Raw genomic sequence first — 21,251 nt, forward strand, 5'->3', positions numbered from 1 at the left:
ACAGATGAATGTAGCGGAGTAACTAAAGTAACTAGTAACTAAAGCTGGAACAGATGAATGTAGTGGAGTAACTAAAGTAACTAGTAACTAAAGCTGGAACAGATGAATGTAGTGGAGTAACTAAAGTACAACATTTCTCTCTGAAATGTAGCGGAGTAGAAGTAGAAAGTGGCATGAAAAGAGAAGACACAAGCAAAGTACAAGTACCTCAACATTTGTACTTGCATACAGTACTTGAGTAAATGTACTTGGTTACATTCCACCACTGGTCAGAGGACACAGGGAGAAAACTACATGGCTGGTATATTTAAACGCTTCACGGCTTCTTGTTTTTGTTGCATTGACGACATTTCAACGACGGCCTCACCTGGAGTTTCTTCAGCTGTTTCAGGGCCTCGTCACGGTTCTTGTTGGCCATGTCGATGCCTGCCTCCAGCTCCTTCAGGTCCAGCTCAAGCTTCTTACGCCCAGCGACAGCTGCAGAGCGCTGCTTCCTCTCATCCTCCAGCTCCATCTCCATCTCCCGCACCTGATGGATGCACGCTGGAGTTCAGCCACGCCCCATAACCCACAAACAAGAAACTGCACCTGCAGCTTACGGCTTACTCCCCGAGCAGCGTTTCAGCCTGACAGCAACAATAACTTCAATTCAAATTGAAATTGTAGGACATTTGAAGCTTCATTTCATGCTCATTTTCTCTCATTTTTAAATGATTGTCAATGTGAAAAAACAGGCTCGGACTTTTGTCTACGTCTTGCGTTTCTAAAGAGACATTTTGTCAACAACTTTTGATTCCTTTAGTCATTTTTTTCATGCTAAATAACTTATTTCGAAGAAACTTTTCAGCATATCTGTAGTAAAAACAAGTTTAAAAGTGGTGCTTTTGCATGATACTTTGTGGAGAAACAGTTTTTACAGATCTATCCATTAAGGTTACATTTTGGTTTTAAAAACTAATATCTTTTGCTGTGTTCCCCCCTCTCATTCCCCCTGCTCTGGTGTTCCCCCCTCTCATTCCCCCTGCTCTGGTGTTCCCCCCTCTCGTTCCCCCTGCTCTGGTGTTCCCCCCTCTCATTCCCCCTGCTCTGGTGTTCCCCCCTCTCATTCACCCCTCTCATTCCCCCTGCTCTGGTGTTTCACCCCTCTCATTCCCCCTGCTCTGGTGTTCCCCCCTCTCATTCCCCCTGCTCTGGCGTTTCCCCCCTCTCATTCCCCCTGCTCTGGCGTTTCCCCCCCTCTCATTCCCCCTGCTCTGGTGTTCCCCCCTCTCATTCCCCCTGCTCTGGTGTTTCCCCCCCCCCTCCTCATCTCTTTCCCCCTGCTCTGGTGTTTCCCCCCCTCTCATTCCCCCCTGCTCTGGTGTTTCCCCCTCTCATTCCCCCTGCTCTGGTCTTTTCCCCCCCTCTCATTCCCCCCCTGCTCTGGCGTTCCCTCCCCCCCTCTCATTCCCCCTGCTCTGGTGTTTCCCCCCCCCCTCTCATTCCCCCTGCTCTGGCGTTCCCCCCCCTCTCATTCCCCCTTTTTCTTGTCAAAACAGACGCCAAGTATGAACATAGCCTTAGTCGTAGAAGAATTTTGCTCCATTCGTCTGTAACCAAACGGTTCTCTATATACAGGTTGTCTAGCAGTCTTAACCAACTCCCCACAGGCAGCAGAAAAACAAGATTTGCCTCATTCTCCATCCTGTACGGACCTGTTTGACCAGTGACCTCTTCTTCTCCTCGCCCATCTCGTCGCGGCCCGCCAGGTCTCTCTCGTACTGGGCCTTCATGGCCTGCATGTTGACCTCCAGACGCAGCTTGGCGTCCTCGGTGGCCTGCAGCTCGTCCTCCAGCTCCTCCAGCTGAGTCTTCATCTCCTCCAGCTGCTGCTCCATCGCACGCTTGGACTTCTCCAGCTCGTGGACCTGCGGGACCGGGAGGACAGATTTGGGATGAGAACAAATGGTGTGAACCAGGGTCCGGGGGCTCTGTGCTTTCTTCCCGATTCATGGGTGCCAATTTGACTCTCCTTCTCTTTCTTTCTTTCTTTCTTTCTTTCTTTCTTTCTTTCTTTCTTTCTTTCTTTCTACATGCAACATGTATTTTCAGCATTTTCAGCTTTGGCTCGGTTTAGCTGAACACAGATATGATGTAGTCGCCGTTGGCGGCACCGTATAAACAGAAAATAGGTGACTCATTGGTCAAATAAAACAATATCTAAAAATCTTAGCAAAAAATGTTTACAATACATTTGATTTTAACGATGTTTCCCCCACCCTTAGTATGATCCAAGGTAGCTCCAGGTTTCCTCAAGTTACATTTAAGACTTTTTAAGGCCTTTTTAATACCATATAGAATTACATTTAATATAAACTTCACGGCCATACTGGCAGAAGTATGTAGGATATAATGGAATATCAGAAAGGATTTTAGTACTTTATACAACATTGTACTGTAGTTCTCAATACCTGCTTTGTGACAAAACAATCAAGGAGTAATTGAAACTTATGAAAGGGCAATACAAATGTTACACCTCTGTGAACGAAATGTAAGACGTTCTAAAGAAATGTAAGACTTTCTAAAGAAATGTAAGACTTTCTAAAGAAATGTAAGACTTTCTAAAGAAATGTAAGACGTTCTAAAGAAATGTAAGACTTTCTAAAGAAATGTAAGACTTTCTAAAGAAATGTAAGACTTTCAAGGCCTTATTTTTCGAATACTATATTGAAGACATTTTTAAGACTTAAGACCCAGCGGGTACCTTGTGATCAGACGCAAACACACCTCTGAAAAACACGTTTTGTTAGACTTACACTCTTGCCAACATCGTCCTTCGAGGATACCAGGTCCTCCATTTCAGCCCGCAGCAGTTTGTTGTTGCGGTCCAATTCCTCCTTGGTGTCCATCAGAGAGTCCAGCTCACGGGTTAACGCCAGCGCACGCGTGTCCTTCTCACGGGCCTCGGCTTCAGCCCGGTCACGCTCCTCTGCATAGCGGGCAGAAATGGTTTTCTCCTCTGCCAGCATCTAGACAAAGCCAGGATGACAGTGTCAACTCTTAATTCTAGAGAGTTCAAGTCTATAAAGTAAGGCTGTGCAATTGATAGAGTTTATAATAATAATAATAATAATAATAATAATCTAGCTCCTAACAATCACAAAAACAATTATTTTGCACATTACGTTTTGCAGGTACACCTTTCTTATCTTGTGTTCTGAATGAAAGAAAATAAGTACGATGAAACATCTTTTTAAGTAGTAGTTAGTAATTGTGTTAAATAATTCTGATTTCAATATTGACCAAAATAATTGTGATTTTGAATTGTTCTATAATCGAGCAGCCCTACTATAAAGATTAAAGTGTCTCAAACACAGTCGCAGTCTCACTCACACACACAGTCACAGACTCACACAGTCACTCAGACTCACACACACACACACAGTCACACACAGTCTCACACAGACTCACACAGACTCACACACAGTCACAGACTCACACACAGTCACAGTCACACACAGTCTGTCACAGTCACACACTCAGACTCACACACAGTCACACACACAGACTCACACACAGTCACAGATTCACTCACACACACACAGTCACAGATTCACTCACACACACAGTCACAGATTCACTCACACACACACAGTCACAGATTCACTCACACACACAGTCACAGATTCACTCCCACACACACAGTCACAGATTCACTCACACACACACAGTCACAGATTCACTCACACACACACAGTCACAGATTCACTCACACACACACACACACACACACACACACACACATAAACACTCACACACAGATTTCACACACACAGATTACACACACACACAGATTACACACAGTCAGACTCACACACACACTCTCACCTGGTCAAACTTCTTCTGCTTCTTCTCCAGGTTGGAGACGATCTGTCGGAGGTGGTCCTGGTCTACCAGCAAGTCGTCCAACTCTTGCTGGACACGAGTCTTGGTTTTGTCCAACTTCTCAAAGGCAGAACACTTCTCCTCCAGACGCAGGCCCATCGCCTCCATGTCCCGCTGAAGCCTCTTCTTCCCCTCCTCAGCAGCCTCCAGACAGCCAGAGTCCTGCTCCGCCTTCTTCTTCATTTCAAGAAGCTATAAAGGAGAGACGTGGTGTCAAAAAAGGGGGTTCAGGGAGCTTGTGGTGAAAAGGAATCTTTACATCTGGAAAGCCAAATATAGATTTCAATGCCAAGTAGCTATTCCTTAACCTTTTTCCAGGCTAAATCTCAGTCCTTTTAGATGCTTTTATATAGACCTTAGTGGTCCCCTAATACTGTATCTGAAGTCTCTTTTATATAGACCTTAGTGGTCCCCTAATACTGTATCTGAAGTCTCTTTATATAGACCTTAGTGGTCCCCTAATACTGTATCTGAAGTCTCTTTTATATAGACCTTAGTGGTCCCCTAATACTGTATCTGAAGTCTCTTTTATATAGACCTTAGTAGTCCCCTAATACTGTATCTGAAGTCTCTTTTATATAGACCTTAATGGTCCCCTAATACTGGGGGGGGGGCAAGGTGGAGGGTGGGGGTGTGGCCTTGACCAACTGCCATACTTTACTCATTTGCAAGCCATGATGTCTCTCTCTTTCTCATGGGGGGGCCAAATTCTCTGGGTGGTAGGGCAAAGCAGAGAAAGGGGAGGTAACCTTTCCCCTTATGACGTCATAAAGGGAAGATTCCAGATCGGCCCATCTGAGCTTTCATTTCCTCAAAGGCAGAGCAGGATACCCAGGGCTCAGTTTACACCTATCACCATTTCTAGCCACTGGGGGACCATAGGCAGGCTGGGGGAACTCATATTAATGTTAAAAAACCTCATAAAAAGGGACGTTTTCATGCCATGGGACCTTTAACATCAGAAGTTACAAGTTCCCAAAGTAACACACAAAAAAACTGAATTAAAATGCTCACATTTGACCTTTTTACTACCCCCCACAGAAAAGTAATCCTGCAGCTGGAACGAGTTTCTAAGCTACTGGTCTAAATGTCTCATGTATTAGCAGACAGTGTGAGGGACATGTTCATGTGTGTTTTTCCATACCTGAGCCTGAACAGTTTGCAGCTGCTTCTCCACATTTCTCTTTGCCTCTTCCTCTTCCTCCAGCTGTTCCCTCAGGTTGTTCTGTTCGTCCTCCAGCTGGCGCAGACGTGTGCTGTTTGCCAGTTTCTGCCGTGTCTCCTCCTGGAGCAGCTCCTGTTGGAAAACATGGCCATGGAAAGCTGAATTATATGAAGCAGACCATTTGATAACTTAATATTATCAACAAAAAAAATGAAAATCTTAGCAATTTTCCTCATCAACCATCTGATACATTTTAAGAAATGTTTGATTCAAGTCATCATTTATAAATTAATATTTTACAGCCTATTAAACAAACAATACAACATGTTTGTCCCTTGATAAGAGCATTCAAACTGGCACAGATTATATTCAGAACACAATTTGAATCATGCATTAAATAACGTGAATTAATCCCTCTCTTTTACTATTTAGGCTACAGCCATTTTTCATAAAAATAAATTGTTATGCTTTGTCTCGAGTGCCCTTACAGGATAAATGAGGTTATGGATTTGAAGGTTTTCATCCCTTAAATTCTATAGAAGTCCGTGTGCAAGGTTCAAACAGCAGGCTGGTAATTGCAGTGTTTTTTGGTTCACTTCCTGTATTTGGGTCGAATCTCGTTCTCACCTAAGGTTAACTGAACTCTAGAGCACTTGGAAGCGAACCGAGACCCCCGTTTTCAAGCGGCCCAGAGTTTGGTTGTTTGGTTCAAATGAGCTTTTGCACCGACCCAAAACAACTGGACTATCTGGACCGAAGCGCTCCCGGGTTCAGTTAAAAAGGACCAAAATGCTCGGGTGTGATGGCAACCTCAGACCACGGTCGTTTCATCCCTTTAACATACGGGTGGGGATAAACAGCATGTGCGTCTGCGTACCTGAACATCCCGCAGCGAAGACTCCACAGCAGAGCAGTCTTTTGTTGCCTTGATGGACTTGCCCTCCAACTCACTCAGCAGACTGTTGACATTATCCAGTTCAGCCTGCAGACAAAAGACAAGAAATGAACCACTGATATGAACAGAAACTACACATCATCTACGTACAGTTCAATTTGTATGCACATAGTATTCATTGTATGAATAGTCTGTTTATAAGGACTCAGATTTTGCATATGGCAAAGTTACGGCATAAAAGTAATCCTCTGACCACAGACGTGTGTAGGGGTACACAAACCTGCATTTTTGCCATTTTCTCGGCCTGTTCCAGCCTCTGGCGCTCACTCTCTGAATGTTTGACCAGCAGCTCCTGGACCTGGCCTTCAGCCTTTTTCCTGCGATGCTCCGACTCTCCCTTACCCTGCATCAGGGTTTGCATCTCGATGGCTAGCTCGTTCCTCTCCGACTCCAGAGCCTGCTTGGCCTTCTCCATGGACACTTTGTTCTGCAGGGTAGGACAAGCATTAATGCTTTCTGCAGTCAAAAAAACAATGTAGGAGAAATCGAAGCAGTTGGGATTAAAAAAGAAGCTCTGAAGATCATTTACCCTCTTGGCCTGCTCCAGCTGCTCGTTGAGCTCGTCAAAGGCCTGGCTGTGTTTCTGTCTCATCTCAACCAGCTGTTGTTCGTGGACTTTGGCCTCGTCTTCCAGAGTCTTTTTAAGATGTGTCACCTCTGTCTCCCGCTTGGCCCTGAGAAGGGAGAGCGCAGGTTAATCTCCTTGCAGGGTTAAAAAATAAAAAAGGCCCCGACACACCAAGGTGGCCGTCGGCCATCAGTCCACGTTGGGCCGTCGGCGAGCGACCGTCGCCCTAGTTCATGCAGTGTGTCCCGCGACCTTCATCTGCCCTTTTTTTTTAGCCGATCCAACATGTTGAATGCCGGCTGGCCGCAGTTGGCGGAACAGCCAATCCATATGACTGGCTGTTCAGCTTGAAAACGGTAGTGAGGAAAGCAAAAAAAAAAAAAACACTACTGTGAGAGGCACACGAAAGGCTCTTCTCATTTTTCATCTCATCTAATCAATCCAACAAACACAAAGCTGTCATAACTGGCCAGAAATGACATTTGATTTGACTGATTGGAGTGGATTAACTATTTTTACACAATATGTCCATAAGAGATATACATACTTGTGTTGGTATATTTATTTCAACAATAACATGTCTTTCTAAGGACCTCAATTTGTATATGGGCCAGTGAAAACTGACTTTGTGCAAGTAGAATATGTTTTCTACTGTCAGACAGGAAAAACTAAACGTTGAAGCCTGCCTTGTGTCACGATGTATAACAGACGCAGACCTCTGCCCATGACGTTACTGGAACCATTGGAGCAGCTTGTAGATGAGTATCTCTACCTGAGTTCCTGCTGAGCGGCGGTGGAGTCCAGCGTGTCCTCCAGCTCCGTCTTCAGGGCCTCCAGCTCTTCTCCCAGGTCCCTGCGGTGTTTCTCCGCCTTGGTGCGGGCCTGCCTCTCCAACTCCAAATCCTCCTGCAGCTCAGAGAGCTGAGCCTCCATCTCGCGGATCTTTTTCTGGGCCAGGTTCTTCTGCGCCGCCTCCTCCTCGATCCTTCAGGGAGAAAAAGGTCAGCAGAAATCAGTACATGGAGCAGTGGGATGGGGCATTTTTGGTTTGATTACAATAACCTGCAATGCTTATGGCTGATGGACAGATTTTAGGGCAACAATGGCAAACAATTACTAAAACACAATTAAAAAATGAAGAGTCCTTTACTAGTGCTGCCCCCAATTAGCTGATTAGTCGACTAATCTGTGTTGTTTTGGTCTCAGTCGACTAGCATTTCCTTAGACGATTAGATATTTTGATTATTTTTTAATCAGGGTACCCTTAGGACTCTTCAAGTTAACTTTAAGACTTTTTAATACCGCCTAGGATGAAATGTGATGCCAACTTCACGCCCATTTCATGGAAAAATCAGTGTGGATTTAAGCTCGAAAAAAATAAATATTAACCAAGCAACGTTACCTGAATTTCATTAAACATTTCTGTGAAGTGTGTTTGTACTCTAATAACATCAAATCAATAAAATGTGTTGTATTTAGAGCTCTAGTCCTATGAAAAGTTACCCGAACAAAATATATTTACAGCATTTATTTAATCAAAAGACAAGAAAAAAATGTAAGACCTTTGTAAACGAAATGTAATACTTTTAAGGTCTTATTAATAGAATATTAGATTTAAGATTTTTCTAATACTTTTAAAACCCTGCAGGTAGCCTGTTATAGCTAAATGACTTCTATTAAAGAAACTTATGAGCACATCTCTGGTAAACACATGATTCTTTGTGGAGATTGGAGCTCGATTAAATCAACTCATCGATTAGTCGACAAAATCATCTGAGAGTTAGTCCACTAAGACTCTCTTTAGTGGAGGACAGCCCCATCCTTTACAGACCTGGCCAGAGCTGCCTGAAGCTCTTCCTCCTTCTTGGCCAGTTGGGCGCGGAGCTCAGCGATCTGGGCCTGCAGCTCAGCGATCTGGTCGTGGATCTCATTGAAGTCGCCATCCAGCTTGCGTCGGTTCTTTTCCAGCTCCTGGCGCTGCTTCTCCTCCCTGCGCAGGCGGTCTGACAGAAAAAAGGGAAACAAATACGAGTTTATAGGGAGGGAAAGACAAAGATGCCAAAGGTTGGAAACTGTTTAGGACCCGTGGAAACTATAGGTCCATCACAACTGTGTCCACATTCAAAAGCAAACTCAAACCCTTTTTATTTTCGTGTGTGTGTGTGTGTGTGTGTGTGTGTGCATTTGTATGGGGTCGTTTATTTTTGTTGATTCTCTTGTTGTGTATTCCTTTTTCTATTCATGCTTTGTTTTAATGTGTGTATGCAGTTTTTAATGTAAAGCACTGTGTGTTAACACGTGATGAAGGGCGCTTTACAAATAAAATGACATTTGACAAAATGGCTATCGTGTAAGTGACTGTGTGTCCCCGTCGTGTGCCCTTCCTACCCTCCAGGTCTGTGATCATGGCCTCATGTTTGTTCTTGAGTTTCTGCAGGCTCTTGGATTTCTCCTCCTCCTCTGCCAGGTTGGTGGTGAACTCCGAGATCCTCTCCTCCATCAACTTCTTCTCCTGTACTCACAAAAAAGGGGAAACGATAAGTATCCACAGAGAGGACGCACTTTTACTTGTTACGTTTGACTTTCTCAGAGCAAAATCCTTTAATTTGAGCACAGTAGGAGCTAGCTCCATCTTAGGTTTGTCAGTGCACTTACACCAAAAAGAATAACGACTAGTCACGTCTCCAATGAATCAATCCTAACCTTCAGTAGTTTGTTGTTCTGATCATCGAGAACCATGACATGCTCTTCTATCTTCTTCATCTTAGCCTCACAGGTGACTTTCTCCAGCTGAAGCTTCTGTCTGGCTGCTTCCTCCTCATCCAGCTGCTGCTCCAGGTCCTGGGAGCAGATACACGACAGCAGGGTCAGCCAGGCTAATCAAACGGCATGTGTTCTATTGCTTGTTTACACTGCATACTAGGGCTGGCAACGGATTATATATATATATATTCAAATTATAAAAAAAGAAACAGACATTCGATTATGAAAATGTATATTTGATATTGTGAGAGAAAAAAGTGGCACTACTGCAGCTGTCTGCCTCATGCGAGGGCAAAGAAGAAGACGCCACAAACCTAACATGTAATGTAATGAAAACATGTAACTGACGACGAGATTTGGGTTGTTTATGACCAAAATTACTGACGGCCCAGTGAACGCAGTGTAACCTGCACGCTCCAGAGACACAGACAGACAGACAGACAGACAGACAGTGTTTAAGTTCAACGTCATATAGGACATTATTTTATTCATTTTGCAATGTGTCGGTATGTTTACCTTTTAAAATACATGTTTGTGTGTTTGTGTATAAAAGCGTTAGTTCTGTCTCCCTTTGTAATGTTTTCCATCTTATGGACATAATGCGCAAAAATAGAAATTTGAATATATTGGAACCTCTGTGTTTTTCTGAGGTCATTTTTGGCCAGTTTTGACAGCCCGACTGCATGTTTATGTTGATATTATTGGGTGCACAGAGGGAGGGAACTTACGCCAATGTTTTGCTGCATCTTCTTCTTCTCAGCCAAGAGCTGAGAGGCGCGCTCCTCCTCCTCCTCCACACGGGCCTCCAGGTCGTGCAGGATCTCCTCCAGCTCCTGCTTCCTGGCAGCGAGGCGGGCTCTCATCTCCTCCGCCTCGGCGCAGAGTTCCGTTTCCGCCTGAAGCTGCTCCTGCAGGGCCATCTTCTCAGCATTCAGCTGCAAGCATGCAAACAGATGACTTAAAGATCACAAACATCAAAATCAAGGGTAAACGCCACTCATTTGATCAATATCCATCAATGAATATTACATGGAAGAAGAGGGTTATAGATAGATATATATATATATATATATATATATATATATATATATATATATATATATATATAACATATATATAACATGATACTACATATAATCATGTAAAACTTGGACCTGTCTAATGAACCACACTTAACTGTCTGTATTGATCTGAACTCCTGTCTCTCATACTCACACATACAAGTCCACACATCCTCATTTGATCTATATTCTTGTAACGTTATGCCTTTGTTGTTTTATGTAGGCAACCTTATGCTTTTTTAAAAGTGAATGCTTACTTATGTTCAATTTGTAGATTTAAGGTAGAGCTGGGCAATATATCAATATTATATCGATATTGTGATACGAGACTAGATACCGTCTTATATTTTGGATATCGTAATATCGTGATATGACATAAGTGTCTTCTGGTTGTAAAGGCTGCGTTACAGTAAAGTGATGTCATTGTCTGAACCTACCAGACTGTTGTAACTGTTCTATTATTTACCTTTATCCACTTAGACATTATATCCACATTACTGATGATTATTTATCAAAAATCTCATTGTGTAAATATTTTGTGAAAGCACCAATACCCAACACTACGATATCGTTGTGGTATTGATATCGAGGTATTTGGTCAACAATATCGTGATATTTGATTTTCTCCATATCGCCCAGCCCTACTTTAAGGACTCTTGTAATTGCTCTTGTATATTTTCCTTCTTCTCTTCCTTAGGAGAGATTCCTTCTATAAGCCCCTCTGGGTTTTCTTAATCTCACCTGTACAATCTTTTAGACAGACACAGATTTCAGACCATTTTTCTGACTTGGAAAAGGAAATGAACTTAACAGAGACGGTGGTTTCTTAAAGCTTACCTGACTTTGTTTTTGTTCCAGCTCCTGGAGCTGCTGCTCGGCATACAGATGCTTCTCCTTCACCTTCACCAGCTCATCGTCCTTGGCCTGCATCTCCTCCTCCTGCCGGCTGACTTGCAGCAAAGGCTTCACCTGAGAAAAAAAAAAAAAAAAAACAGTAGAAAGAAGGGGAGTTAGAAAAGAAAGCGAGGAAAAGGCTAGGGTTGTGAAAAATACAGCTGAGAAAATGTAGGCTGAGTGTGAGGTTCACCTTGGTGAAGAGCCTCCACCACTGCCAGTTCCTGAGTTTAAGATAAGCGGCACAGTTCCTCTGGATCACCTTCATTGCAGTCAGTTGCTGCTGTCTCCTGGTAAAAGCCCTACAAAGCAATGTTAGACACAGACTCAGACAATCGCACTTCATTTGACTTCCATCTTAATGCAACAAACAAACTAAACTGGGCAAACTAAAGGCTGTGATGGCAGAGATGCAGAAAAAGTCTTGTTCAAGTTGGAGTGTGATGAGTTTGCTTAAACAGTCCCTCCAGAAAAACGCGATTAAGCGATCGCATAATTCAATGCATAATCAGCCAAAATCTGCATATTTATGCGGAGGCCGCATGTTTTCAAATACGGAGCATAAATTGCCGATTTCCGCGTCATAATCCCGCATTTTCGTTGCAAAAATGTCCCAAATATCTTAGCAGAAAGATGAAAAATGTTGTGTTTACTTCACACAAGAGCAGCCGTTTCCTCTGCTGCCATGAGAACGTTATGAAGTGACGTCATTACGCGACGTGAACGTCATCTAAAAGCTGCAAACCCCGCGATGAAGCCACGATGGAACCGCAGGTTTTGCAAGTTCCCGCAATTTCATCGCATAACATTGCGTAAATATCATATTCCATCACATTTTTTAAGAAAACGTGACGCATAATTAGGGATTTTAGCCCAAAACAATCACAAAAAAACTCCACATTTTTCTGGAAGGACTGCTTAAATGTTGTCTCTCAAATGATGCTCTAAATATTAGGGTGGGGTATGGCCAATGACTGATCACGATGACAGTGATGAAGGGCAGTATATAAAGGGCTCTACTACATGTGTGTTTCTATAATGTTCTAACAATGGCTGACTGGCCGGAGACCAATACATCTATTTAGATGATTTCATTATTTTTCTACTCTTTAACAATAAAAGGATCATGTATATTACTCTTCCATGTGCTTTTTATTTGCCATTCTTAGCACACAGTGTGTGTTCTCTCCAGTAAACTGGGACTATAATTTGGGAGGATTGTACAATTACAAAACCTATCCTAATTGTGCAATCCTCCCAAATTACAGTCTTAGTTCACTGGACCAGTAACTATATAGTGTAGGTTACCGTACAGTCATGTAACAACAGGGAGAGGACACCCCAATGGTTTTGGACCTTGCTGGGGGGGGATGTTTACAGTGTGCATTGAGTTTATCACTTAATTAACTTCATAGTTTCTAGATTTTGGAGTCAAACTTGTCAGCGTCTTTCTTTTCTATGTCCATACACACGATGAAGCAAGCTTGCTATAATAAAACAGAGAGAAATTGCGTGGCAGACAATAGCGAACGGACTGAATGATACCAACCACTTCTGCTCACTTTTAATCCAAAATATACAACTGTTAATGTGTGCACATTATTTGCAGCCTATCTCCTTGAATATTATAATTGTGACGATTACAGTTCAGAGTCGTGGTCACATAATGTCTATTTTTAGGCTACTTACACATTCAGTCGGTCCGCGATTGTTTGCAACGCTTTCTCTCGCTGTTTCACTACAGCGGCCGCGTTTCTTACAAATAATGTGTTTCACTTCATCAAACTTCCATATGAAGCTGCTACTCACTCTGTATAAAGTATGAACAATGCATATTCTCCATTTTAGCGTCAGGAAATCTGTGATTGACCTCGCGGTCTGTTAAAGAAAGCCGTGAACGTGCAGCAATCTGAATTACTTCAGCCTGACTCGACCTGGCCTGGCTTGGCCATCCTGAAACGCACCAAGCCAGGCTGCACAGATCAGACTAGGTCAAGCCTCGCTTTATCGGTTATCCTGGATTTATTAATTCTGCTTTCGTGAAACAGCCCCCAAGCTATAAAGTGTCAAAGTGTGTCCATAGTCTTTTCTTACTTGCGGGCCACGTAGCCTCTGCACCAGGCCTGGAAACTGATGATGATGTCCGTGATCTTCATGTCCCTCTCCTCCTCCAGGTGAGCGAGGACTCCCGCCCTGAAGAAAACTTTACTCTGGCCGATCCGGTACAGGTTGGGATCCAGCTCCAGGCTTTTGATCTGACAGGACAGGAGATGAACTGATCAATCGCACTGCAGAGGGACTTTGTTATTGTGGAGGCTTGGTTAGAGTTTTGCAGAACGCTTACCATGAGCACACAGGCCTGCTTTCCATCCATGAAGCCCTTGGGGATGGAATTGGGAGTGAGGATTTCATACCTTGGGGAGAGGGGCAGAGGATAGGATTTTATTTAATTTTTTTCTTACATATAGCTGCCAGAGAACAGGTTACAGTGTTATTATTCTGTTACCTCTGCCTGAACTCCTGGAAGACAATGCGGTTGGGGAAGCCCTGTCTGCAGATACGGATCCCCTCCAGCACACCGTTGCACCTCAGCTGGTCCAGAACCAGGTGGGGGTCCAGTTTACCAGCCTGAGAAAGAAGAACATTTGCTGATAAGCAGTGTGGCAAAACAGAGAGAACGGCTTTATTCTACACAGTGGCTTATAGACAGAATCACTGCACACAAAGATCACTTCCTGGTAGACAAATGACAGTTTGGCAAACTTGTTTATTTCTGTTGTCATTTTCAGCAGTAACTGTAACGTTCAAAGAAATATTGTCAAACACGGAGGTCCGACCTAGCCGACGTTTCTGCTGTGCTTACTTTATGAACTGTGTTGCTTTGCTAGAGTCTTTGATAAACCAAATCTAGTGTTATGAACAGCAACAGCTCACCGCCGGTCGGACTGACTGCTAGTTGGGGTGGTTTCATTTCTTAGTCTGTGGCCCAACAGGTACATTAGCTCTCCAAGATAACATTAGTCAAAGTGTTGACAAATGAAAGCATCAAAAATGCATGTTAGATAAATGACATGAGTGTGTCCAGTAGTTCCTCGTCCCCAGTTTGCTCAGTGCCGTTACATTTTATCTACGGGACAAAGGAAGTTTTCTACCTGGAAGTGATTGTACACAAACATTGTGATTGGGTCTACAGCAATTAAAAAAAAAAAAGTTCTAGGAACTATGGAACAAAACTAGGAACTAAGCAGGTTTAGTAGGTTTTTGGTCCTGCGGTGGAAACACCTTAACAGATGACAGTATTTCTCTGGTACCTTTTTCTCGTGGTTAGGGATGATGCAACGGACAAAGTTGGGGTTTGTGTTCCTCAACGTGGCCATGAGCTTGGACAGCTGCTCTTTGTACAGCTGGCCCACTGTGCGGAACATGCCCTTGCGGGTCTTAAAGGCACCGGGCATATCGGACATGCCAGACACCTTATCCAGACCCACGATGCGGTCCACTGAAAGAAGAAACAGAGAGAGGATAGAGACACTTTGTAAGAAGCTAGTGGATTTTTTATTTATTTAATAATTTGAATATTTAAACCAGGCAAACTCAAACCAAATGCATGTCACAAGGGAGAATGAATATGACCATTGTCTCTCCACTTCCTCTTGGTAAACAATACATAACACCACACAGAACACAGAGTGAATGCCGAGGGGAAACGGGAATCGGGAGTAGGATGACCGAGAGGAGTCACAAAAAGCAAGTGAAGCGTGGAGAGATTATACACCATGACGAAAAACAAAACTCAGTGCAGTGCATGGAAGGGGGCTGTTCGACTGTTGGAACACTGCTAGTGTGTAGCTCTGTGAGTGAAAACTATGTGTGATGGTTCACCTAAATTAAATATGTATGTATGTGTGTGTCAGGAAGGTGGCAAACTCTGGCAGTTGCAGTGGGCATGTAATCTTTGTGGTGATATAAAGACAAAAACACACCAAACCCATGCAGTATATACCCATCGCTGCAGTAACCATGACCAACACCAGGAGTCCCCAAACAACACTATTACACAGAAGGAGAAAAGGAGAGTTCAACGATAGAGCAACAAGTCGTAAGATGACCAGAAGATTTCGTTACTGCACACACACACACACACACGCACGCACACACACGCACCCCGCTGGTTAAAGACACTGGAACAACTCACAAAATCTTTTAATCCATTGAAAGTTTAAACTCAAAACACAAGTTTGAACATTGAGGAGAAATGGATGGAGAAATAAGCATGTTTAAACAGACAGCAGGAGTAAGGGGGTGGGTGGGGGGAGTCTAAAATTAAAAGGAAACCTTGTCACCTGAGTTTGAGTGTAGAAAAGGAAAACGCTGATAAAAGTAGGCTCTCTGAGATTTCTGTACCTCTGAGACCCAGTAAAAGAAAGAAATGACAGACGAAATGGTGCCAAACAGAGGAAGAAATGGATGGACACAACAAGTGGGATTTGAGAAGGTAAAAACAAAGGTCCACACACCAGACAATAAAAGAGAAAGAAAGCACTATGAAATGCAAAACCGGAACCCAAACATGACCTATATTCCCACAACAAGCACCGCTCCCAGAGAAGCAGCGATTCCTGGGTTAACATCTGCCTCAACTCACCGTCGCGCCAGAGCTCAGAGACAAACTTGTCAGTGGACTGGTTGAGCAGCGAAGCCACGTTGTCATTCAAGGGGTCCATGTTCTTCATCAGCCACTCGTCCGCCTTGTAGTCCACCTGAGGAGTGACATTAGGCAGGAATTGTCAAGTTGTTTTCTGAGACTGGCTAACGGGCCGGCTACATTGCACGGATAACGTATGCAGAGCAGATGTTCCAACACTACACTTCCAGTATAAATCAATGGAACTGGCTAAACCAGGCATGAGAGCAGCGCGTAGTGGTGCATATGCACCGCGGATATACGCTCTACAAGAGTAAAAATAGGACAGTCTTCTATTTATACTTTCTTACGTAAGCCGTGTGTGGCCCACAGAAATGGATCATAAAGGGTCTACATTTCTTTTGAATTAAACTACGATTTACAGGAAAATATCTAATGACTGTCAATGAGTGTATAGGTTTGGTTTAAAAAGTTTCTATTTTTATTTATTGTTCCCTGTCACCTGCGTCCTCTGATAACAGCTGACAATAGATTGGAGTTTCACAGCGCTGTGCCGAGTGCAAAAACTGAAGCAACAATCTACAACAACGTAGCCAAAGCGTTAGACCTCTGAGCCATTATTATAACGTTTGAAAACTGGACAAATGCATGAAAGAAAAGGCACATGTAAGACAAATTAGGATGGAGAAATGGGTAAACGAGAATGCTTCATAATGAACTACTCACCTTGCCAGCATAATGGATGACAGAGAAGTCTGCTTCATCCTTCAGTTTCTTGGGCTTAAAGAACTTGGGGTGAGTGCCCTGCTCCTGGAGCACCTTCTCCACAAAGCTCTTGTCTGTGGCTTTGGGAAACCAGCACTCCTCATCCAGCAGAGCGAGGATACCAGGGGGGTTGGCCTGCACACGAAAGGGAGAGGGCACAATTTAAGGTGTGAAACAGAAAGGCCCTGAAGTACTAAAAATAAATACTGATATCTGAGCAGAAATAAATAGCCTGGCTCCGCCCTCCTACGTACTTCTGCTCAATTTTCATTTCCCTTCAGTACTCCGTCTGGGTTTGAGGTATATTCACGTGTTTTCTCTGGCCAATCTTTACCGGTCCAATCAGAGAACAGAGGGAGTGTCTGAGAACGATGACGTTGAGGTCGTGCTCTAGTTTGAGTTGTAGTTCAGTAATGGCGGCGGAGAAAGATGCGAGCGAAGCCATTCGGTCCGTTGTGGCAACGCTGCTGAATATCCAGAAGTTAAAGAACAATCTTTGCTGAGTTGTGTTGGGGGCCATGATGTTGTGGCCCTCCTCCCCACGGGGTTCAGGAACAGTTTGATTTTCCAGCTCGCTCCGTTAGTGGTGAAGGAGTTGGCTAAGGCTAACGCTAGCGATGCTAAGCCGACGTCACAACCAAACGTTAGCGATTGGTGTGAGTCGGCTTAGATCCAGAGTCTGGTAGCGTACTGGGCAGAGTCTGGTAGGACCAGGCTATTGGACCAGAGTCTGGTGGGACAGGCTACTGGACCAGAGTCTGGTAGGACCAGGCTAATGGACTCAGATCAAGTAGGACAGGCTAGTGGACCAGAGTCTGGTAGGACCAGGCTAATGGACCAGAGTCTGGTAGGACCAGGCTAATGGACCAGAGTCTGGTAGGACCAGGCTAGTGTACCAGAGTCTAGTAGGACCAGGCTAAGAAATAAACAGGACTTAAGGGGAATTTTGGTATTTTTCCAACCTTCCAACCTATTTTCATGGATTTGTGTCTGACTAATGTGAACAAGAGTCTTTGAAAATGGATGTAACCGATGCTGTAATTCAGTAGGGCAATGGCAACCTTCAATTTCCGTCCACTAAAAGTGCTGTTTTTGCCACTGACAGGCTCAGATTGTTATTATAAGTCTCTGACAACATTATGGAAAAATGTCATCCTGCTAGGCTTTTTTTGTGTAACTTACCGATGCCAGGTCAACACCTAAATTAGTCATTTAGACACAAATCCATGGGAAAATAGGGACATAGTTCAAATTAAACGTAATTCCCTTTTAACGTCGGGTCACATGAAGGAGTTAAAGCTTGGCGACAGGTGAGTACGATTCTTAAACTCACAGGTTTCTCAATAAGGTCGATGCAGGGCTGCAGGTCGAGGCCGAAGTCGATGAAGCTCCACTCGATGCCCTCCCTCTGGTACTCCTCCTGCTCCAGGATGAACATGGTGTGGTTGAAGAGCTGCTGCAGCTTCTCATTGGTGTAGTTGATACACAGCTGCTCGAATGAGTTCAGCTGGGGAGACACAGGAGGAAAAATGCTTAACACTGCACAAATAGAAACATGGATGATATTTTTAATACACCGAAGAAGGGAGGAGATTGGAGAGCTTCTTAGTGAACAAAAGACAGTGTTCTTTGTTGGGGAGCATGAACAAATCCAATAGACATCAAGGAAGAACCCAAGGCTCTTGTCTTTAAGAAAAAGTATTTCAAAATGCCTTTAATTTATTCATTCTAAACAGAATAAGATACAAAAGAAATATGTTTCGGTGCCTTTCTTAGAGACAAGTGCCATAGCTTCTTCCTCGATGTCTATTATATTTTAATATACATTTGTACATATGGATCAATTTCGCTATATACTACACTGTTAAGTCACATACAGTTTGCCTCAACTGTTTACCTCAAAGATCTCAAATCCAGCGATATCTAAGATGCCGATGAAGGAGGCTCCCTGCCTCTTGGTCTTGTCCAGGGCTTTGTTGATCCTCATGACGAGCCAGCGGAACATCCTCTCGTATGTGGCCTTGGCCAGGGCCTCCACAGCAAACTCTGCTTGCTCCTGGGTCTGAGCCTTCTGCACGTAGTCTCTGCCCACCTTGATCCTGGGTGACAGGATGGCCCTGGTGAAGTCTGTGACATTCATGCCCATAAGGTGGCTCACTTTCTGGGCAGCTGTTGCAAAGGAAACGGGAGGAAGAAAGTGAGAAGAAGAGGAGAGGGGAAAACAATAACATTTAAGATATATCTGCAGGATCATCATCAACAACTTATCAAAGTAGGTGGTAGTTTTGCCAAAATAAAGGCTGATTTATAGTAGTGCAGTAGGCTCTATGCAGAGCACACGCTGTGTGAGGATTTATACTTGTGTCTGCCTAGTTCTAGCGGATCTGTTAAGAAAATAGCAGAGCCGGTATGTGCGTGCATGCAAGTGGAGCGTGTGGTAGCAGAACTAGGGTTAGCTTCAGAGCGAGTACCAACTCCGTCGGTGGAGACGGAGAAACAAAGTGTCTCCTTTGTTCTTTCTGACCACAGTGGGAAAGCTGTAGCAGGAAAAGTTTACCTTCTCCTCAGGAGCAGCAGGAAATGAGTAAAGGGTAGGGCTGGGTACCGAATTCAATACTTTTTAGGTATCGACCGATTACAATACCTAAGGAGTAAATCTCATCAGTGTCAGTGAGCCAATCAGCATGCAGCATACGTCTACCAAGATCTAATAATGTCTGTGATTGGCTGTAGTAGGAGCTGAAAAAGAAATAAAAAGATTTGTGCCGTAATGTGTATTGTTGTAATTTCTTTTTGGTTTCGAAGAAGTATCGTTAAGGAACTGGTATCAAAGTCACGGCGTAGGGTCCGTATCTATGCGTACCCACGGCATAGATTCAACGCAGAACCTTACACCAAGCTTTAGCCAAATATTTCAGGTTAAGGTCCAACTTACCGGTGTTGTCAGGCATGGAGGCCTGGTCTGTGTGGCGCTCCTTCTTAAAGCTCATGTTCCCGAGCTGCAGTACAGAGGCCACCACCTTCAACAGGCCTGCACACAAAGAACAAATGGGAGCATAAAGGTGGTTTTAGGTTGCATTGATACTAGACGGTAAACAAAGTCCCACTCAAAGAATAAAAGAAAGTTATTTTAACAGTAATTTTCTGTCTGCCTTACCTATCTGCTCATCCTCTGGGATACTCATGATCCTAAAGGCCTCAAGCGTCTCTGTAAACAGGTCCTTGTCCTGCTGCCCAGGAATCGTAACGTTCCCGTTGGAAAGGAAACGGTAGTTGTTGTAATTTTCAAGGAGGAGTTCATCTGAGAGAAAAGGGATGGTCGGAGTGAGTTAAATGGCAAAAGACAAGTTAAAAATCTTTACAGGAAGGGCTTCTGTGAGTCTTCAGAATGAAAACAGAAATATGTATTACTTATCTGCAAATCCTCGAGAAATTCTAACTCGGTCTTTGAACAGAGAGTTTTGTAATATGTTGCTTACTGCGCAATTTATCTCCGGCCCCTGTGAGCAGGTAGTAGAAGATGTGGAAGGTCCTCTCATCTTTGGCCTGGCGAATGGCACGGGACTTCTCCAACAAGTCTAGTGGCCAATCAGTCAAGGGCCAGTTTTTCCTGATACTACCATGGCTGCATTTTCAAATCACTGTGTACTGCAGTGAGACACTCCCAACAAAGAAACACAAGTACTACTACAGAAGCAATGACAGTATCAAGGATACAGGTTTCAATATTGGCACCAACGATGTAACCATTGACGTCAAAGTTGATCCTGATGAATTTTCCCTAGGAGGATAAAAAAAACATAAGAAAGGTATGTGGAACAGTCCAGCTGTGAAAACAGGCAGTTCATAACAAGTCACAATCCCAAAACGTAGCACTAAATCTTACAAATCGAGAGGAGTTGTCATTTTTCACTGTCTTGGCATTTCCAAAGGCTTCTAGGATGGGGTTAGCCTGCAGCAGCTGCTTCTCCAGCTCCCCCTGATGGAAATACGGAGAACAGCAAGGCAAAATATAAAGTACGCTTTACGTAAATCAGGATAGTTCTCAGCCATGGAATCAGATCTAACAAGACTGATGCATCGTGAGAACTGGTTATTCATTTACTAGAATGTTACTCATTGTAAGAAACTGATTAGTTGGAGTCTTTTTAAATAAACAAATGTGTTTGTTTGCCCATGATGTACTTACGTCTGAGGAGAAGGGGGGACATGGGAGTGTACAAAACATGTAAAACAAAGTGATAAAAAGGAGGGATACCGTATATACACACACACACACCGGCAGCAACATACACAAACACACGCACCCAAGCATTTTCAACACACATAATGTCGTGTTAGTGCCCAAATCTGCAAACACCCAGAGACCTTGTGACCCGTATCAGCAACCCATCACCTAGAGCAGAATAATCCAATGAACCCAAAGCACAAAACAAACAAACAAGCGGGCGGTCCTTTCGGCTTCAATATACCTCTGAAAACGTCTTTCTTCAAGCTATACTGGCTTGTTT

The 21,251-nt window shown here is 43.7% G+C and overlaps 1 protein-coding gene across 2 annotated transcripts in view; it reads right to left on the minus strand.

Moving 5' to 3' along the window:
- The window catches only part of LOC144529730 (myosin-9-like), a 57,341-nt gene that overhangs the window by 8,695 nt on the left and 27,395 nt on the right, over positions 1–21,251 (minus strand). For both annotated transcript variants that reach the window (XM_078268995.1, XM_078268994.1), the window contains 28 exons: positions 20,627–20,719; positions 20,458–20,521; positions 20,220–20,318; positions 19,898–20,041; positions 19,676–19,771; positions 18,638–18,909; positions 18,074–18,247; positions 16,702–16,875; positions 15,976–16,090; positions 14,642–14,829; positions 13,837–13,958; positions 13,675–13,744; positions 13,425–13,585; positions 11,524–11,632; positions 11,274–11,405; positions 10,104–10,310; positions 9,316–9,453; positions 9,001–9,124; positions 8,444–8,615; positions 7,385–7,597; positions 6,574–6,718; positions 6,265–6,471; positions 5,967–6,071; positions 5,069–5,221; positions 3,868–4,116; positions 2,796–3,008; positions 1,695–1,907; positions 368–529 (listed from right to left, as the gene is read on the minus strand). In XM_078268995.1, coding sequence (XP_078125121.1) covers positions 368–529; positions 1,695–1,907; positions 2,796–3,008; positions 3,868–4,116; positions 5,069–5,221; positions 5,967–6,071; positions 6,265–6,471; positions 6,574–6,718; positions 7,385–7,597; positions 8,444–8,615; positions 9,001–9,124; positions 9,316–9,453; positions 10,104–10,310; positions 11,274–11,405; positions 11,524–11,632; positions 13,425–13,585; positions 13,675–13,744; positions 13,837–13,958; positions 14,642–14,829; positions 15,976–16,090; positions 16,702–16,875; positions 18,074–18,247; positions 18,638–18,909; positions 19,676–19,771; positions 19,898–20,041; positions 20,220–20,318; positions 20,458–20,521; positions 20,627–20,719 — 4,314 coding nt within the window. The remainder of the gene's footprint in view (positions 1–367; positions 530–1,694; positions 1,908–2,795; positions 3,009–3,867; positions 4,117–5,068; positions 5,222–5,966; positions 6,072–6,264; positions 6,472–6,573; positions 6,719–7,384; positions 7,598–8,443; positions 8,616–9,000; positions 9,125–9,315; positions 9,454–10,103; positions 10,311–11,273; positions 11,406–11,523; positions 11,633–13,424; positions 13,586–13,674; positions 13,745–13,836; positions 13,959–14,641; positions 14,830–15,975; positions 16,091–16,701; positions 16,876–18,073; positions 18,248–18,637; positions 18,910–19,675; positions 19,772–19,897; positions 20,042–20,219; positions 20,319–20,457; positions 20,522–20,626; positions 20,720–21,251) is intronic.

The sequence above is a fragment of the Sander vitreus genome, chromosome 15, assembly GCF_031162955.1.
Source record: "Sander vitreus isolate 19-12246 chromosome 15, sanVit1, whole genome shotgun sequence".
Taxonomy (NCBI): Eukaryota; Metazoa; Chordata; class Actinopteri; order Perciformes; family Percidae; genus Sander; species Sander vitreus.